Source organism: Bactrocera dorsalis, chromosome 3 (assembly GCF_023373825.1).
Source record: "Bactrocera dorsalis isolate Fly_Bdor chromosome 3, ASM2337382v1, whole genome shotgun sequence".
Taxonomy (NCBI): Eukaryota; Metazoa; Arthropoda; class Insecta; order Diptera; family Tephritidae; genus Bactrocera; species Bactrocera dorsalis.
In genome coordinates this window covers 60,419,546-60,437,936 of record NC_064305.1, presented here as the reverse complement: position 1 = coordinate 60,437,936, position 18,391 = coordinate 60,419,546, and the positions used below count along the sequence as shown (strand labels likewise).

Below are 18,391 nucleotides of genomic sequence, written 5' to 3'. Positions count from 1 at the left end.
TGGTGAATGTCTGATGACTCACTTAGGTCGTTAGGCCCCTATCCTCCTTTGAGGACTCTTTGTGAATCCTCTGCAACTAAAATCTCATAACTCTATTATATCTCTGTATTATGTCTTTTGACCACCCTGTACTCCTGATGAAGTTTATAAATTCAAAAAGTTGTTTCTATGCAACTTTAGAGACAAAAATTCAAAAACTTTTCGGCCAACAGTTACTGTACTTACATAATATGGACCGATTAGAATCTCAAACTAACAAATTTTTTTGTCCTGCTCCAGTCCAGCACTTAGTCTCCTAATATATTCTTTTTTCTTCCACTAGCGACAACCCGATGGTTAACTGCCTTCTAAATGAGTTTTCTATAAACCCAACTATTCATCACTACCCTGAGGGTAGTCTAGACAGACTTCTATTCTTATAATCCTTATAATAATATAAATCATTCTGTTTAGAATAGTTCAAAGAAGTGAAATAAACTGGTTATAAATTCTTTGATTTGATTTATATAGGGCCCGTCTCCTAAGATATGAAAAATAACTATTAATTATATATTCAGCATACTGCATATAGAATCCACTTTAAGAATGTACCTAAATGCTGCCTGATCAGGGTACATATTTTATACATTGCTATGGCAACTAACGAGCCCATACATAGTATCATCATCTGTAACGTCGTTGCTACTTCAGAAAAGTTTATTTTATGGGAAGCAGCTTTAAAGCCAAGGATCCATAACTTGTTTAATATTCTTGATCTGCTTTGTAATATAAATGAAGTGGAAAATTTTCTCTAGGTACCTGCCAGAAAACTTGTTACCATGCCGAAGTCTCAATATCTCTAAAATAACTTTTCCAATTGTACATTTACAGTTAAAGTTGCTCTACAGCTTATATGGGTTACATGCAATGGCCAGTTCGCAATACTCCGCTTCACTTACTTTCAAAATTTACAGTAGTTCTAAGTACACGGCAGCAAAATCTCTTAACTTGTCAGGCAAAAGTTTCTCCATTTTGTTATTGTAGAGCGGCAAGTATACCCCGTATCATTTTGAGAAGTACTGCCGAAACGACAGTGCTTCGACGAAGCTAAATCTGATTGCGTTACGATTACATAGACTCGACCGACGTGGCAACGGTGGGCAGCTACTCAAGAGCTTATGGATCCTAAAAGCAAGTTCGCATGAGTTTATTGTAGTTTAGAAAAACTTTCTACTTCCAAAAAAGATCTTAACGCATGAGAACTTTGCGTGCAACCTTAAAGGTCTAAATCCGAACTATCAAGTCCATTGTATCCATGTTTCCAAATAGGGATCACATCACCTCAATAGCACCTAGCAGTATATAGTATATAGTGGATCGTTGGGACTTAGGAGTGAGACAATAGACCTTAGGTCACGGAGAACTCCTCATCTATTTATCTTATTTTATGAGAATTTTAGGGACGATCTAAATTAAAATTGTTTCGAGAAACGCTTTTAAGTGTGGGGTCCGTACATCTTAATGAAGAGCCGACCTACATCATTGCTAATGACCCCTATTTCACAATTCCGGAAGAGTCTAGCCAGTAGTGGTACTGAATGTACCCAAACAGCACTAGTTTGGATCTCATTCGCTCCTCTGCAGGTGTAACCCTCAAACACAAGTTGTCGAAGTGCTGTAAAGAGCCCTTCACACAGCTTTAAACTTAAACACTTTCGCACCCGATGCTGTTGGCGATTGAAAGCTGCGAAATTGGCAGATTTTCGAAGTTTGCCCACAAAAACAATACAACAACAGCAAGTTATATTTGTATTTTATCTTAATTGCACTTTGATCTACGCAGTTTGAGTTACAGAAATTTAATTCTCAAATATGTATCTTCTTACTTAAGGAAACTATTCGCCAGTGCGCATTCTTCGGACAACTTCCGGGGGAATTTCAAAAGGCTTGTTCTTTATCTGAACTACTATTCATACACACAGCATGCAAAGTTTATTTTTATACATTGTTTGTTAATATTTTGTTTCCTTTTCTTCTTCTTTTTTCTTTGCATTTGGTCGGTCAGTATGTGCGCCTGTCCTTCGATACACGCCCGGAATTGTTGGTGCAGCTGTTTACCAAAGAATGGAATTTGGAATTGCCGAAACTTTTGATTACAGTACAAGGTGGCAAAGCGAATTTCGAACTGCAACCAAAGTTGAAAAAGGTAAGTTAACGGTTCTATGCAATTACAACTTATGTAGTTTTAAAATGAAAGTTCACACAAAGCACAAAGCAACTTCATGCGTCATCATTACCAATGACAATGAAGCACAATTTGTATGCTAAAAAGGAAAGATGCGAAACAGAAGAAAATACTTAGTTTAATTTATTGAAGAAAGTTGCCGGAAGGAAATTAGCAAACAGATTATTCCTGAAAAAATATAAAAAAAAAGATATAGAAATATTTTAAGTTTTAACCATTGCTTGAACAAGCAGTTTAAGTAAAAAAAAAACTTTATAGAAACGTATAAGAATAAAAACAAAACAAAAAAATTAAGGTTGCCACCTGTTAGCACCCATGAGATTCCATATACGTAATAGTGGGCGTAATACTGAGCCTTGGGGTACTCCACTCGAGTTAGAGCAGATCTTGATGTCTTCGTCCATATAAAAAGTCAGGTTTATATTTACAAAATACCTCATTATAATGCTTATGAGGTATTCAGGGGCGCGTATATCATCCAGGGTGTTGATTATGTGTGCCCATTTTACCGTGCTGAACGCATTCTTGAGATTCAGGGTAATCAGTGCGTAGTTCTTTTTTGTGTCAGTAATTAATTTTATGTTTCAATATCTTTTCAGGAAATTCGTAAAGGTCTTCTGAAAGCGGCGAAAACGACGGGAGCATGGATATTCACCGGCGGTACAAATACAGGTAAAAGAAAAACTAACAAATAACTCCAAAAATCAAACAACTTAAGTTTTCGAAATTACTGTATTAAATAGAGCCGCGATTCTAAAAACGAGAACAAAATGTAGAAGCTGAATTTAACGGTCCTATAGTTAGAGCTCCATACATGAATGAAATCTGTAGGTACTATACGAGCACCAATCAATCAATTCTTAACTTCATTGACTCACCCTTTCTCAACAAACCGATTGTTGGATGTTTCCTTAACTGCTTTAATATTGAGTTCTCTTTTAAGCAATTGCCTTGCTCCGAGTATAAATATGTATAAGTTTTATCATTCGACGCCGAAAAAATTTCAGCAAAACTCCCAAATTGATTTCTTCTAGTTTTTCATTACATTCGTTCGCCTTTTTCTTTTAATTCGTGCATTACTACTTTGACTTGTTTACATAGGCCTTGGCTTTACGGATTAGGCCTAATCAAGATAAGCTCAAGTGGTATTATTTTTGTCTGCATATTTTTTTACTTTGGCACATATCGTATCAGCGCATTTATTTACCCGCTGTCTTCAATTGTTGATTTGTTATTTACTCGCCTGTCTTCTCACAACGGACAACAGCCACGCCGAATCGGCTTCGAAGACTTTGTGGCATTAAGCGACTCATTGCTGTCGACTGTAATCTTCTAACTAGCATTTGCTATTGCACTACTTCTTTTATTTGTATATATACATACATATGTACATATACGAGTGCGGTGGGATAAGACTTGCCTTTCGGTAAAACACTATGTTTGAAATAGAAGTAGTCGCAGGGAGTTAAAACTATAGAGTATTCTGTCTAAGTAGATATTTCGTAATCAAATGAGAACCAGAAGTCATGCTTTGGTTCGGTCTGGGTATTCTAAATTGTTGAATTATGTTTTGACTTGAATTGAAGATTTTACTGATCTATGACCGATCCCATTTCATGTGGTTTATCGCCGGTTTTGGAGCCATTATAATTGGAATAGAGTTCGGCCAAACCTTAAATGAAAAGCTGTTGGAAAAGCTATAGGTTCTTTTCTAGAATCCGATCAAAAAGACGACGATCGGTAGCTTGGATGAGGTATGCGGTCAAAAGCTTTATATAAATTTGTTTTTATGTGCTTCTTCTTCTTTGTTAGCATAGACACCGCTTACGTGGTTCTAGCCGAGTATACAACACCGCGCCAGTCGTTCTTCCTTTTTGGTCTTTGGCCCAAAGCCAGGTCCTTCTCTACCTGGTCTTTCCAACGGAGTGAAAGTCTTACCCTCCCTTTGGTTCTTCCGGCAGGTACAGCTTTGAATACTCTGAAAGCTATAGTAGTTTCATCCATTCGGGCGACATGACCTAGCCAGCGTCCTGGAAGTATGGGTAGATACAATTTCAACCGAATGAATAAAGGACTGCAAAGTTAAGATGTTCTTGAGGGTTTACCAATCCCGTATAAACAACAGTAATTAATAATCAACAAGATTAATTCATTGTGGAAGGATTTTGATCCGTCAAAAAATATTTCAAGGCTCATCTGTTTGTTTCCTCGCCGGCCCTCAATATATTGTTTTTCGGAAAATTTCCATGAATTGCCAATCAAAACCAAAAAAGCTACTCGCTTTTCGAGCTTTTCTCATTTTGCAAATGTGTACTTAGCCACCAATAGGCTTCTTCAGTATTAAACAGCTCTAATGTTGGTCGGCAATTTATTTATTTGACGTCCGTTCAACCTTCATTCACTCAATCATTCCTGATACCGGCAATGGCAGTGGCCTTAAATTGTTTGTACAGCATCTCATTTACATAGTTTTTATACGTAAGTGGTGTGTACAAATACTATTTACCCCGTGGGAGCTGACACATTACATTGAACGAAGTAAATCCAACTGAAATCTCTTGGCTTGTGTAGCTAAATCGCTTTCGAACAATTTACCACATCCATCTATTTGATTTCCTATTGTATTGTGTATTTAAGCATTCATTTTCTCACTACCACCACTCTCTTCTCATTCCCACACTCTACCTCTCTCACTCTATATTTGCAGGTGTTACGAAGCAGGTGGGCGATGCGTTGTTGCTTGAGGGTCAGCAGCGGAGTGGGCGTGTCGTCAGCATCGGTATTGCACCCTGGGGTATAGTGGAGCGTAATCATGAACTTTTGGGGCATAATCGAGAGGTGCCCTGTCACAGCATAAGCTCACCGAGGTAAGTACACAAGTGTGCGTCTGAGTGTGTGTGTATTGGCGCTTTGGAGCTCATTAGAGCAACAGGGGTCAACTGCCTTGTTGCTTTAAACATTATATTTATATACAGTTGTGACTATGCAAATTTGTGCTGAGTTGAAAATCTCAACAGGCCTTAACGGTAAAAGTGTGTACAGGGCAACAGGCGCCAGCAGCAGGCTTCATAGTAACCCTCACGGCTGTGGTCGCTCTTCTGTTGCTTGATTTGGTTGCTGAAAAGCGCTTATGACACCAGGGTGGCCACCAGGTGTTGCCACTAAATTGCTGTTTTACGTGTTGACTTTGAACCCAGCGAGATTTGCATTAAATTTAAATATTTATTTTATTTCTTTGTTATGTAAAGCGAAACGTTTACACCGGTTACTTATATTTACTCTATCTATTCACTCCCGCTAGGTCCAAATTAGCTGTGCTGAATAATCGTCATGCTTACTTCCTGCTGGTCGATAACGGTACACAGGCAAAATATGGCGCCGAGTTGATATTGCGACGAAAATTGGAGAAATTCATATCGAACTTGAAGCTGCATCCATGTAAGTACATTTGTAGTAGTCTATAAGTTGAAATAAGGGGGGGCACAGAACATTCAGATTAATATTGGATTATTTATTTAGGTTAGGGTAGTTTAAAAAAGCGGCTATACATATTTCTGTAAAGGTACTAAAAAGGACTTCAGAAGTTTCGCAGAAGGCTTCTTGATTTGCTTATAGAGGTTTAGTGTTGTTGTTGTTATCCCTTAACTGGAGTAATTTCAAGGAACGGTTGACAGTCCTTAATCGAATAGATTCCGGGTCCGTTCCGGTTGCTTGGACCCTACTGTCGTGGGAACGAGACAAAGATTTATAGTTCTACACGGCTATACATTCTAGCTTTTCGGCTGTTCACAGAAGATGAGTTTTGAAATTTTTGAGTCTACTATATGTATATCATGACTTGAAGAAGGGAATCCAGCATAATGTTCTGTATACAGAAATCGCTGACCCCCTAATGGAAGGTGCTCGCCTAGAATCCAAACAAAAAGTGGAAACTGCGATTGTTTCCCTCCATTAACTATAGGTAGAGTTTAACAATTTGATCGCAAAAGAAATCAGTCAAACACTTGATAGGACTTCGAGTCCGGTGTACCTATTCTGAGTACCACTCAACTAATTCCAGCGCAGAATAATCCATTATCCGTAAACAGAGTATGGGGATAAATACCACATTTATGCTCATCGGGAAGCGGTCTACATAGTTCCGCCAATTAAATACTCCAGGGTGTTATCAAACGCAAATCATCCTTACACCTACTCGTTTAAGTTAAGGTGAGCTACTGTTTGCACCCGCGAAAGACGAAATAGTCGCTGGGACGAATTTGACGAATTTGCTATTTTAGGTTTGGTTCTTAACTTAATATAGTCCCTAAAACTCTTATACTATAGATCATAAAGCCCTCCCAAATCGACCAAACGCTTTGAGCCTATCATAAATTTGTATAGAAAGGTTATGTCAGTTTCGGCTGCCAGGGGACGTCGAAGGTAGTACTGCCAAGGTTGAACAATGAAGAAGAATTCCTAGATGTTTCCACCTTATCCTGCTCCATATAGCTTTGATAACTTGTGTCCCACAAGATTTTTAGCCTTACCGCATGAATGCCTTTTAAGCAATGTCCAGTAATATTCTCTTTGATTGCGACAAGATCAACTTTGCCAAAGGCAGCTAGCTGACTAGATCTCCTACTTACTACTCTAGGCCAAATAAGATCACCCAGTTGGACAAAAACGGGTCATCAACCATCGCCTGCTAAACGCACGCGAGGTTCAGTGATAGAAAGCAAGATGCTGATGGGAACCAACTCTGTCTATTTCGATATGAACACGGCAAGGATAGCGCCTCTAGTTAGCTCATCGACTTTGTTTTTAGCAGCGATTCCGCTGTGACTAGGCACCCAAACGAGTCTGATCATGAAGCAGCTTGATGCTATTTCTGGTGTGGACATCAATTTCTTAACAAGCTGTGCGCGTACAGTTGGTGAACTCTGCGCTAGCATTGCCGCTCGGCTGTCGGAATAAATGTTAACATCGGTGAAAGAGATCCTTCATAGCAACCACTTCTGCCTGAAAAACTATACAGTTTCAAGCAGAGCTCCTTACAGAACACGCTCTGTGCAACCTTTCCTCCTAGCTTCGACGTATCCATGGAAAATACCCACTTTTCTAGCAACTCCTCTACACCCAAATTTCTCTCGACGGCATGTGAACACAGAAAAACTCGCCACTAGTGCCCTCTGTGAGGCAGTGATGTAAGTTTTCAAGAATGCAATTGAAGGAGAAGTAAAATTCGGCGTGTCCTTGTTCACAGCCCTTCATATGCCCAGCTTCCCTGAGGCTTAGAGTAGACATCGCAGAAACGTCCGTCTGCCATGTCCACGGGGGTATTAAGTGCCATTGTTGGTGTATTTCACAGTGCACCAGCGATGCCTATGAGCTCCTTGCACACACTTTAGAGTTGTATTTATAGAACTTCGTAAAAGATCTGCGCCATCCTTTGAAAAGTCAATGATGTTAACAAAGTGATGTGATCCATACCGCTTACTTGTTCGTTTTGTCACTTGCTGACTTCATTAAAACACTTTATAAAGTGGATATAAAAATTGCATCGTGAGTTTAAATACATGTTAGAGAAATTTCTTTTGGGACGCTGCGCTCCTGATCGAATTAAAATCTTCCGTTATCCATGATTTCAGCCGAAATATTATTTAAGTTTTAGTGATCATCTAAAAAACCATCAATTCTTCTATAATAAAATATTTGTTTAGCTGCTAATAGCTCTTAATCTCGTCACATATTTCGTTGAATAAAATATCCATTGTAGTCCTTGTTGTTTCTTATTAGATTGCAAATGTTGCCTCCTCCACTGGAATTTTTTATTTGCTCCCACAATGGCGACTTATTCAACTCGTAGAGTAGCAAATTGATTTGCCATTATCGTGCTTTCTGCGTCGTTTCATTTTTCAATGCGACTTTTATTCAGCAGCCATATCAATTTTGCACACCCCGCCGCCCACTGCGGCCGCGTCCCCGAGCATTATGCCACAAGTGTACTCGAGAGTGGTTGAGTCCACAAGTGCTTGTATGTGTTTATGTATTTCTTTATGTTTACACACACACACACGGTCATATGTGAATGTGTTTGTGTTCGCCTTGCATTGTTTGCCTGGCTAATGTTGGCTTTGCCTTCGAATTGATTTCATCTATTTGCGCCAATGCTGCAATTTTTCTTCCGCTCTGATTTTATTCGGACCGAAATTCAATATTTTATTGTTTTTGTAGTTGTTATTGTATATACACTAGTTGGTTTACCGGTTGGCTGGCTTGGCAAGCAGGAAGTAGATGGAAATGTCACTTGTGGTTACCGAATGCAACGATGAAACGAAAAGGCACACACACACACACATAGAGCTATACATGAATACACACATGGTTACACTCATGCACACAGTGGCACAAATTGTTTTGGGAAAATGTGCAGCAACTTGTCGCATATGAGCAGGTGCTGCTTCGCATAATAAATAGCTGCACATGGGAAAGCCTCCACTGGCTTCGGCCATTTCTTGAAAGAGAAGAAAAATCCATTTGCCTCGCCTCATTGATTGCCTGAGTTGCTGGATTGATGCAGTTTATATTTTATTTTATTAAAAGAGCGTGTTTTTTTATGAATTTTTTTTCTGAATATTTCATGATTTTTTGCTGACCAAGTTAGTGGAAAATGAATTTTTATTCCTTAAGCTCGCCAGCAAATTGTTCCATCGCCTCATTTACTTCAAGGTAGTGAAAAAAATAAGGTGGCAAATATTCTTCAAAGCGTTTTAGAGGACAGAAACTGTATGGTTGGGACTCTAAAGGAACTTTGTTCCGTATTGTCAGTATAGTGAATATTCAGTGGTTCCATAGCCTCACCGCCAGCAAAAACTCATGTGAAACTATTACATTTAGAACGTAAATGTTCTTTTTCCTCAAATTTCTTCGATTTCGTCTTTCAAACGATCCAATAACGGTACGTAATAGTCGCTGTTGATGTGCTTTCTTTTTCAAGGTAATCAATTCAAATTTTTCCATGCGGTTCACAAAATGCAGACGCCATAACCTTGTCAGTCGACTGTTTCATTATTTCATGAATTCGAGCGGGTTTTTCGAGTACAAACCACTCGGATAAATGACTATCGATTGGACTTCGAAGTGAAGTGATGCAGCCATGTTTCATTCATTGTCACATATCGACGCAAAAACTCGGGTTAATTAGGCTAGAATATCTACAAATACTGCTTCGAATTATCAACTCGTCGTCTTTAGTTAAAAGAGAGCTCGCGCAGCACCCATTTTGCTCAGAGCTCAGAGCCCAAATATTCGTGAATGATATGATTTTATACGTTCAGTTAATATCTTTTTCGATCTGCTTTTTCGAACAACTTCACTTTACGATCATCCAAAATAATTTTGTGAACTTTTTTTTGATGTTTTCGTTGGTAAAAACCTCTTTTGCGTTCACCATCTTCGCTGTTTATTTCAATGCAATGCGCTGAAACTCGTCGAACTAAAATTTCCTTTTAGTCCATTTTTTTTACAATAACAAAACCTGCTTCACTCAAACCAGTATAACTAACAAACTAATGATCTGACAGCTGTGACATTTATACACTCGTCTTTTAAAGGTTAGGTTTAACGAAACTTCATATGGATTTAATTATAGTAGCGCCATCTATGCGTTTATTGGACTGGAAGTGGTAATATTTAATTAAAAAAAAATGTGTTTTTTTTTTGGTAGATAAAACTTCTGAACTGTTTCAATATTTTATACCAGTGCATAGGTACGTCTTCGATAAAATTCTGAACTACGAAGATATGCTTCATAAAAATTTCTTTTCTTTTAGGGGAAGTGGGTTTCATTAATTTCCAATTCGGTTTGAATTTGAATTCGGTTTTGAAGGTGAAAAGATTCAATTGCTGTCATATCGAAGTTAGCAGTTCCGAAAGAAAAAGAAGTGCATTTGATGCTGCTGTTGTCTTACTAGTTCGGTGGATTTTATCGTCCATAAATTTCGTTGAGTCTGAAAATCATTAAGATGTCCTATAAATTTTTGTTCGTAAGATTTAACAATTTTTTAGCATTGAATTCGCTCCAAGATCACTATGTGGATCAAGCAGATCTATCATAAGAAGTTTCTTAGTATTTTCCTTCTGTTTTCTTATTTATGAACTTCATCAGGAGTGCAGGGTGTTTGCGGTGTGGTGGTTGACATACTACGAGGGCTGCTATATATATTTCTGACCTAATAATGAAAATAGGCATATTTATCAACGAAATTTTTTTTTTTTCGTTGGATTTGGCTCGTCTTGGAAGACCCACACGGTCGATTGCTGTTTTGTTTCGGGCTCATACGCATAGATCCATGATTCGTCACCTGTGACGATCTTATAAACGTCTTTTGAAGCACCGCGATCGTATTTTTTCAGCATTTCTTTACACCAATCCACACGAGCCTTTTTGTGAGCGATTGTCAAATTGTGCGGGATCCAACGAGAACAAACCTTTTTTGGCCGAGATGAATTTTTTAATTCCTGTTAATAAAACAATTCACGATTAAATGACAAAACGTTCTGATTGATGTTATGCTAAAAAATGTCAAACTTTCCAATGGAAATGTCAGATTGCACCTGGCAACACTTAGTGTTGCCTACGCCAGAAATATATATAGCAGCCTATGTACTAAAGTGCGACAATTTTAGTCCCGCTGATTACACAATGGGCTTCCTAACGGTTCACGTACGTCGTCAGACATTCGCTCTATCTACCTAGTGCGAGGATTGGCTTTTACTTGTACAATATATTTCAGGATTAGACTTTTGTATGCGTTTGAACCAATTGTCAGGGCATTTTGCCACTTTGATTGAGGTGTCTCTAAATCATGGGGTCTGACGCATCAACCACCTATTTAGGTATCAGTTCGACTAGAGCCCTTAGTTTGTCTTTTAGTTAGTTTTGTCTTTTTTCATCAATCCACGTTTTGAGTGCTCAAAAATGCAGCTGTTTCAGTTAATAGTATATGAGAGCTCGCATTGATGCGGGAAAGAGAGATCCGTCTTCGATGGTTGGTTTTCTTGAAAGATGACTGTTGAAAAAATGGTTGTGCACCACTCAGAGTTTGCTTTTCAACATAAAAATCTAATCAAGAACCCTTAAGATCGAATAGGTTCCATATGATGATTTTATCTACTGTTGCTACTTTCATAATTTCTAAAAGACTTTCTGGTTTCTGACGATGTCGAGTAAAAATACATATTTCTCGGTAGTCTCTGTCTTTAATATGTATTTTTTACAGCAATCGAAGTCGTTCACGTGGTTCAAAAATAACAAATAGTTTATTTAAGGACCACTACTACTCACTTTTTTGGAGCCACTTTTATCCCAGGCAATAACCGGCTCTTCTATGTACTTACATACTTTACTACTATGTATGTACTTTCGACAAATTTCCCGTGTGCGTGTATCCGCGCTGTCACCTCACAGTCATCATTTCGACAGAGAAAATAAAGCGCAACGGAACCACTGGTTAATGCAAATATTTTCGTCATTATGGCTGAAGTGCACATATGTGGCGTGCGCGCTATTTGTCAAGGCTCGAAGGATTCAGCGCATCCCGCATGCAATGCAGCGACCCAATCTGAAGTGATGCGAAATGATGAGATGTGTGGCATGCGGCAATGAGCTGCCAAGTGCCGCAGTGACAATGAGCCACTGAGCAGTGCGCAACAACAAGGCCATTCGCACGCAACAATAACAACAACAACAGACGCTTAAATCGAAATGACGGTATTTGGATTGAATATGTCAGCGGGAATAATAAGTTGCTCGGGACATTAACTGCTTTGCGCTCGGAAAGTGGCACTGCATGCGTGCAATAACGGTATTTTTACGCTTGTCTGCGCGCTGTTGCAAGTCAGGGGAATTACGCAACGCATATCTGTTGCTCTCACACGCATATTTCCACTTGATCAAATTGTCGGACGGCCTTTCATGAAATTATCAGCCAAGCCAAGGGTTGCGAAAGCATTAAAAGAGGGGCGCCGAAGTTTTTTTTAAAGCTTTTAAAGCTCTTCAGTAGCCATTACGCGTATATTGCCACAATTCTTAAATAATTGTCTGTAATTTAAATATCTTATGTCTATTTTTGACTCACTCTCACTCTCTTCCCTCTCTCTCTCTCTTTGCAGTTACACATTCCAGCACACCGGTCGTCTGCCTGGTTATCGAGGGTGGCACAAATACGGTACGTGCCGTGCTTGAGTACGTGACGGACACGCCGCCAGTGCCGGTGGTGGTGTGCGATGGCTCGGGTCGTGCGGCCGATCTGATAGCGTTCGTGCACAAGTAAGTCAACTATCATATGCCCTCAGCTATCAGCTATTAAATTCTCCCCTATTCGGTATAAAAATGCATTGAATATTCTCTAAATATGCTTTCCAACTACAAACGTATGTTTGTACGTTCAGCACCTTTGTTGGTCACGGTCATCCATTTAGCTTTCGGCTTTTGGCTTTGAGCCCAATGGCAATTGACTGCTCTTGGCTGAGCGCACTTAGTTGAAGTTTCGTAGAATTATCTCTAATTGAGGTTAAATTTGTACCGGTTTATGTGTAGGTAGACAGGGCTGGCAAATTGTTGCTTCTTAAAGTAAGTAAGGAGCTCTACAAAAAGGTCGACTAAAAATTCTCTTCCTTTAATTAGAATATTGTGTCATTTTTTGTGTGAGACTACTTAAGTACCAAAGACACTCGAAATAATGTTTAATATCTTATAAGAAACATGGAAAATAATAAGTCCAATTAAATGTTTATTCTGAGAAAATAGCCGCCCCAAGAAAGTTGAAAGAAGACACTATTTTATTTGTGTATCCAATATTCAACTTATTCTAGTTTTGCTCTTAACCCCAAGACGTTAACCTGTGACATCTCAAAACCTGTGAGGCTGGTCCCGTACATACAGATAGACAGTCAAACATCGCTAAATCAATTCAGCTCGCCGCTATATTGTAGATGGGCTATGAGAGGAAGGTTAACAGCCCACAGTTACTCCTTTCTAACGGAGATGCCATCAAGGTATTGTAGATATACTGCTTCAAAGTGCAGCCTCCTTAAGGAAAGTGTATTTTTACCCGGATAACCGAGGAGATAAACTGCTTTTGAGCTCAATAGCAACAACTTCAAGCTTTTCCATATTAGACTTGCATGGATGCCCGGTCAGAGTGGAATCGCCGGAAACTACAAATTAGCTTACCCATACTCCAAGTTCATCCGATTGAACGCGAATCGTAGGTCCTCAAGCGTTCTTGCGCTGGACCTAAGGACCTCTAGTGAGCTTGGCTGGCTTTGGCCAACAATCAGAACTTGCAACTGCGACATCCTTCTGGCCCAGAATGAACCGTAAGAGGTTCTGCGAATTATTAATTTATTAGCAAACTACATCTCGCAATTGTACGTTTTCTGACTGGACAATGTATGTATGTTCTCTCACCGTGCAGCTAAATATGTTGTCAGACGATGTTTGCCAAAGTTGAATACAGAAAGGCGAGGTGGAATCATTTAGCCGCATTCTCTTCCATTACCCGACTTTTGCCACACTGATGTTGAAATATTGGTGAACTTAGCGAAGTGGCTGGGATTGGTATAACTCCCTTAATAGAAAGAACTTATATCTGTCCAAGTGAGATCCAACGATTTTGTATCAAACCTACTACCTAACCTAACCTTTTCCAATCACCGGTCCGAAGCAAAAATTCCCGGATAGATCCTCTGTCAGCAAAAATCAAAAGGGTATTAATCATTACATCGTCTTCTCATATACCGTAATTTTGCAAAGTGTTGACTAATGCGATACACGCGCGCAGAGTGAAGCTAACAGATCGAGAATACTTTAGGAAATGTCTAGAGTAAGGCACCAGGGAAACAAAGGCGCATCTCTTGTGCACTTGAGCCGCATTAGCAAGGCTGGTGGCACCCGGAGACCCCACGGTATCATACACTTGAGGAAGGATGTCTACTCCTCTTGGACCTAGTAAGTGAACTCCATCTGGAATCGCAGAGGACCAAAAGTGGTCTATGCGTGGCTCATTGGCCTACCAGACTAACCTAACCTAACCTTTGGCTAATGCTGAGGCAACATTATCATCTTTTTCCATCTCTCTTTGGCATTCCCTAATATTCGAAGACAGCCACTTCTTTGCATCTAACGGGAAAATAAATAAAACTGTGTTGATATTGATTTGTTGATTCTGTGTTGTTACAAGTATGTTATATTTCATTGTCCCGTCATAAGTTAAAGGGTCAGTGTGCTATAAGGTACTCGGTTTTGTTCCTATCTACATTTCCGTTTTACCAAAAGCTGATCCAGCCTGGCTAATCTTCACGAATGACTTGATTGCCGACCTGAATGGATACATAAGCGAAGAAATAGATTGTTTCATCTCCAGATAAATGATGACCCATAAATTTTTCTAGAAGCTCCAGAAAAGCTTATCGCCGTCTTTAAACTGAGCTTTAATAACAATAAGTAGATATTTTAAGCATTTGCCAGCACAGTCCCACAATAAATTCAAACGAAAAATTAGCATTGCAAAATTTGCATTTCACCTTAAGCCGCGAAGGCCACAAAGACCACCGAGTTGCCAACTACTTACGCAACTTTGCACTAATTCATTTGCAATTCAAAATTGTTAACCTACTTGTTAGACATTTGTTCAGCTGCGGTGGCGGTTAGTGCGGTCCACATTGTTGTCTATTTTATTGTTGTCGTTTTAAGTCGACGTTTGGCTCCACTCCAGCATAATTACAACAACAACTGTTTAGGCCGAAATATTTAATGTAGAAATTCAAATGATCCGACATCATCTGCAAACGTCTCTAATCAGTTGCAGGCGTCATGAGCGGCGTTACTAAGAGAGAGAGAGTGGGAGCTGTGCCCAGCTTGTCACTCATGTTGTTGACCCTGTTGTTCCGGACTTGACAGCGCGTCAACATGCTGGCGACATATTTTATGTATAAAACTACTAGGTATGTGCTGCTATAACTTCATGTCTAAGTAATTCTCCTTGCTGCCGTTTTAGCCGTGAAATTTGTAGCAATTAAGTAAAATGAATTCTCTCACTCTCGGCACCCCGCTCGGTGACGGATTACGTGTGGGTTGTGGGATGATGTTGTTCTAAGGCAGTTACTTATAGTAGCCACTTTGGACGTCGTCTAGCATTAAGACCCGTTAGTATTTGTTGCATACATACATACGCACACATACATACATACTTACATATCTGGTATTTAATTAAATTTTTTGTCATTTTACTCAATGTAATTAATTTAAACTGCGGGTGGTTCTTGCGGCAGCTTAAAACGTGTATTAAGTGTACACGTGTCCTTAGAGCTTTTGGTGTTTACAGTGAAGTTGCTAAAAATATGAAATAATTTCATGATTCTAAAATTTTAAAATTAAATTCTTTTCGAGAAAGTGTCTTATATTATATACTCGTAGGAAGCTGCTGACAGCTTTGAAAGTTTGCTTGGCGAATTTTTCAGAAAATGTAGAAATGCTCCTGGTAAAATCTTAGTTATGCAAAAATATTAAATATTTAGCCTCTCTTTATTCAGTTGTAAAGTAAGAAACTACAGCCCACTGCGCTTTGATTAAGCATATGTGAATCTTCGGTGGCAAATTACTAGACTCTCTGAACAAGTCTGACCGTCTGTCCGTTTGACTGTCTGTACCTCTTGCACCTCAGTTTTTTAGATATCGATTTGAAATTTTGCACCTGTTCTTTACCCACCAAAAACCTGCTCATTTGTCAGAAGGGCCGATATTGGATCTCTGTAGCATATAGCTGTCATACAACAATCGGGATCAAGTGCTTGTATGGAAAACTTTTTCATTTGAGAAGATGACTTAACAAAATTTTGCATGAGTCAGTTTCTGAATAAATATGTCACCATAAATTGCTTCGAAATTAAAAAGGAAACTACTAACCTTTCCTGTTATTCGTAGGCACTCAAATGTACCTAAATTGTAAGTATTCGTCGAACAATCTCATAAAAAGGCTTTTGGGCTTTGTAAGAATTTGTCTAAAATGTGAGAGACTATCCCCAAAGCTTTTCTTTGGAAAAACTTATTGACTGAAAATATGACGATCCCTGGGTTCGGTCTTTTATTGGAATAGTTTTGACATTGTTCAACAGCTTACTTGTTAGTCCCTATACAATGTGCAGACTTTCTCTCGAAAAAGTTAGTAAAATGTAATCCTTCGTTGCAAACAAATTTTGAAAAAAAAAAAATGGCTTTGCATCCTTTTCAAATACTAAAACCACATTAATGTCTTTGATGAATCGTTACGTAACCAATAAAACAATTTTCAGTCACACAACTTAGCTGACACTGAGTCTCAAATGGGACTCAAATTCCTGTTAAGACAAAATCTGTTATTATAGACGAATTTTGCTTCAAATCTATTACGGATAAGTCTAGACAAGGGGGTTAGTAATTTTGGGAACAATATTAAAAGAAACTTTCGTGTTACGTATTTTGCTGAAATCAAATTATTAATGCTCACTGCTGAGAAAGCTTGTCTCTAGTAACCTGTTACAGGACTGACTTAAGTCTTTTTAACGAAAATAAGGAACAATCCATGGTATATATAAACTATTAAAACTCGGAAATATTATTTTCTTAATACATAATTGTATGTCTGTCTGTCCAAATTAGATGGAATCGGGTCAATACTTCCCTTGATTCTCATATTTCTCATATAAATATTTTGGAACTTCTATTTGACTTTATATCGCATATATCGGTTAATCTGAAGTTATCTTAATGAAATTCAGAAAGAATCTCGCTTTTCTGTATATATATATATATATACAAGGTCTGTGGCAAAAGAAACATAACTTTTTAAATATAACTGTTTCTGGTGGCGCCACCTATTGGTAGGTATATGAAATAAAAAGATCTCTTGTTGACATTTCGTAAAAATTTTAAGACAATTGGATAACTACAATCGATGTTATCGATCAAAAAGTGACAGCAGCTTTTGGTCCTCGGTCGTAATGTAATGCATATAAAGACAATGCTGATTTATTTTTACGATTCCGAGGGTATTGTACACCGAGAGTTCGTCCCACTTAGCCAAACGACTAATGCTGTGGTTTACCTTGGTGTTATGAAGCGTCTTTTGTCACGCATTCGTCGTGCTCGACCACAATACCGTGAGGCAGGCTCCTGGCGCCTGTTGCACGATAATGCGCCGTGTCATCGGTCGACGCTTATCACTGATATTTTGACAAAAAACTCCATATTAAACATTAAACACTCACCCTACTCACCTGATCTGGCATCCTGTGATTTTTACCTTTTTGGAAAACTTCATTTGCCCATGAAAGGACCCTGGTTTCAGGACATTTGAGCTATCCAAAAGGCGACGACCGATATTCTCAAGAGCATTCCGAAAAATGGCCTTAAACACTCATTTGAAATGTAAATTGACCGGGCTAAGCGCTGTATCGAAGCCCAAGGAAACTACTTTGAATAAAAATCTATAACTTTTGAAAAATATTAATTTTTTGTTGTTTTTTTAACAGTCCTGTTTCTTTGGCGACATACCTTGTATGTGCTTAAAATCAATAAAGTCAGATAAAAATTTCCCTTATCTTTCATACAAAATCCGGTTGACCTTATACGAGTACCTTTAATATCGGCCAGTATGTAGAAGTATCATAGTGAAACTAAGAGAGCACCTTTTTCTGGTAATGATGACAGATCAATAGAAAAATCCATGGCCTACAAATTTTTTGAACAACATACGCTTTATTTATTCAAAGGTGATGTACTGATTATAGCGATTCTCCAACTTTTTGTAGTACGATTTGTACTCTGCTTCAAAATAGTCTCAGTTTCGGAGATCAGCTCTTCATTCGACGAAAATTTTTTCGTAGCGAGACTAGATCTGGAGAATACGGTCAAGAACTTTTGCCAATGTTTTCACTGACTTACGATGCATTGCCTTGTTAAACAGCATTTCCTTTTTCTTCAAATGCGTCCGTTTTCGGCGATTTCGTCCGCCAAATAGTCCAGTCACCGTTGGCGGTCAAAGTAGTCAATAAAAATTATTAACGCGTATCACAAAATACAGATAGCACAACCTTGCCATGCGTTTTGCGTTTTTCCATGCTTTGGGCGAGTTCATCGTTTGC

General features: G+C 38.7%; 1 protein-coding gene across 16 annotated transcripts in view; it reads left to right on the top strand.

Annotated features, from left to right (window-relative positions):
* Positions 1–18,391, top strand: part of LOC105221940 (transient receptor potential cation channel trpm) — a 293,914-nt gene that overhangs the window by 184,894 nt on the left and 90,629 nt on the right. For all 16 annotated transcript variants that reach the window (XM_049451694.1, XM_049451693.1, XM_049451698.1 and 13 more), the window contains 5 exons: positions 2,045–2,185; positions 2,824–2,896; positions 4,932–5,091; positions 5,526–5,662; positions 12,380–12,536. In XM_049451694.1, coding sequence (XP_049307651.1) covers positions 2,045–2,185; positions 2,824–2,896; positions 4,932–5,091; positions 5,526–5,662; positions 12,380–12,536 — 668 coding nt within the window. The remainder of the gene's footprint in view (positions 1–2,044; positions 2,186–2,823; positions 2,897–4,931; positions 5,092–5,525; positions 5,663–12,379; positions 12,537–18,391) is intronic.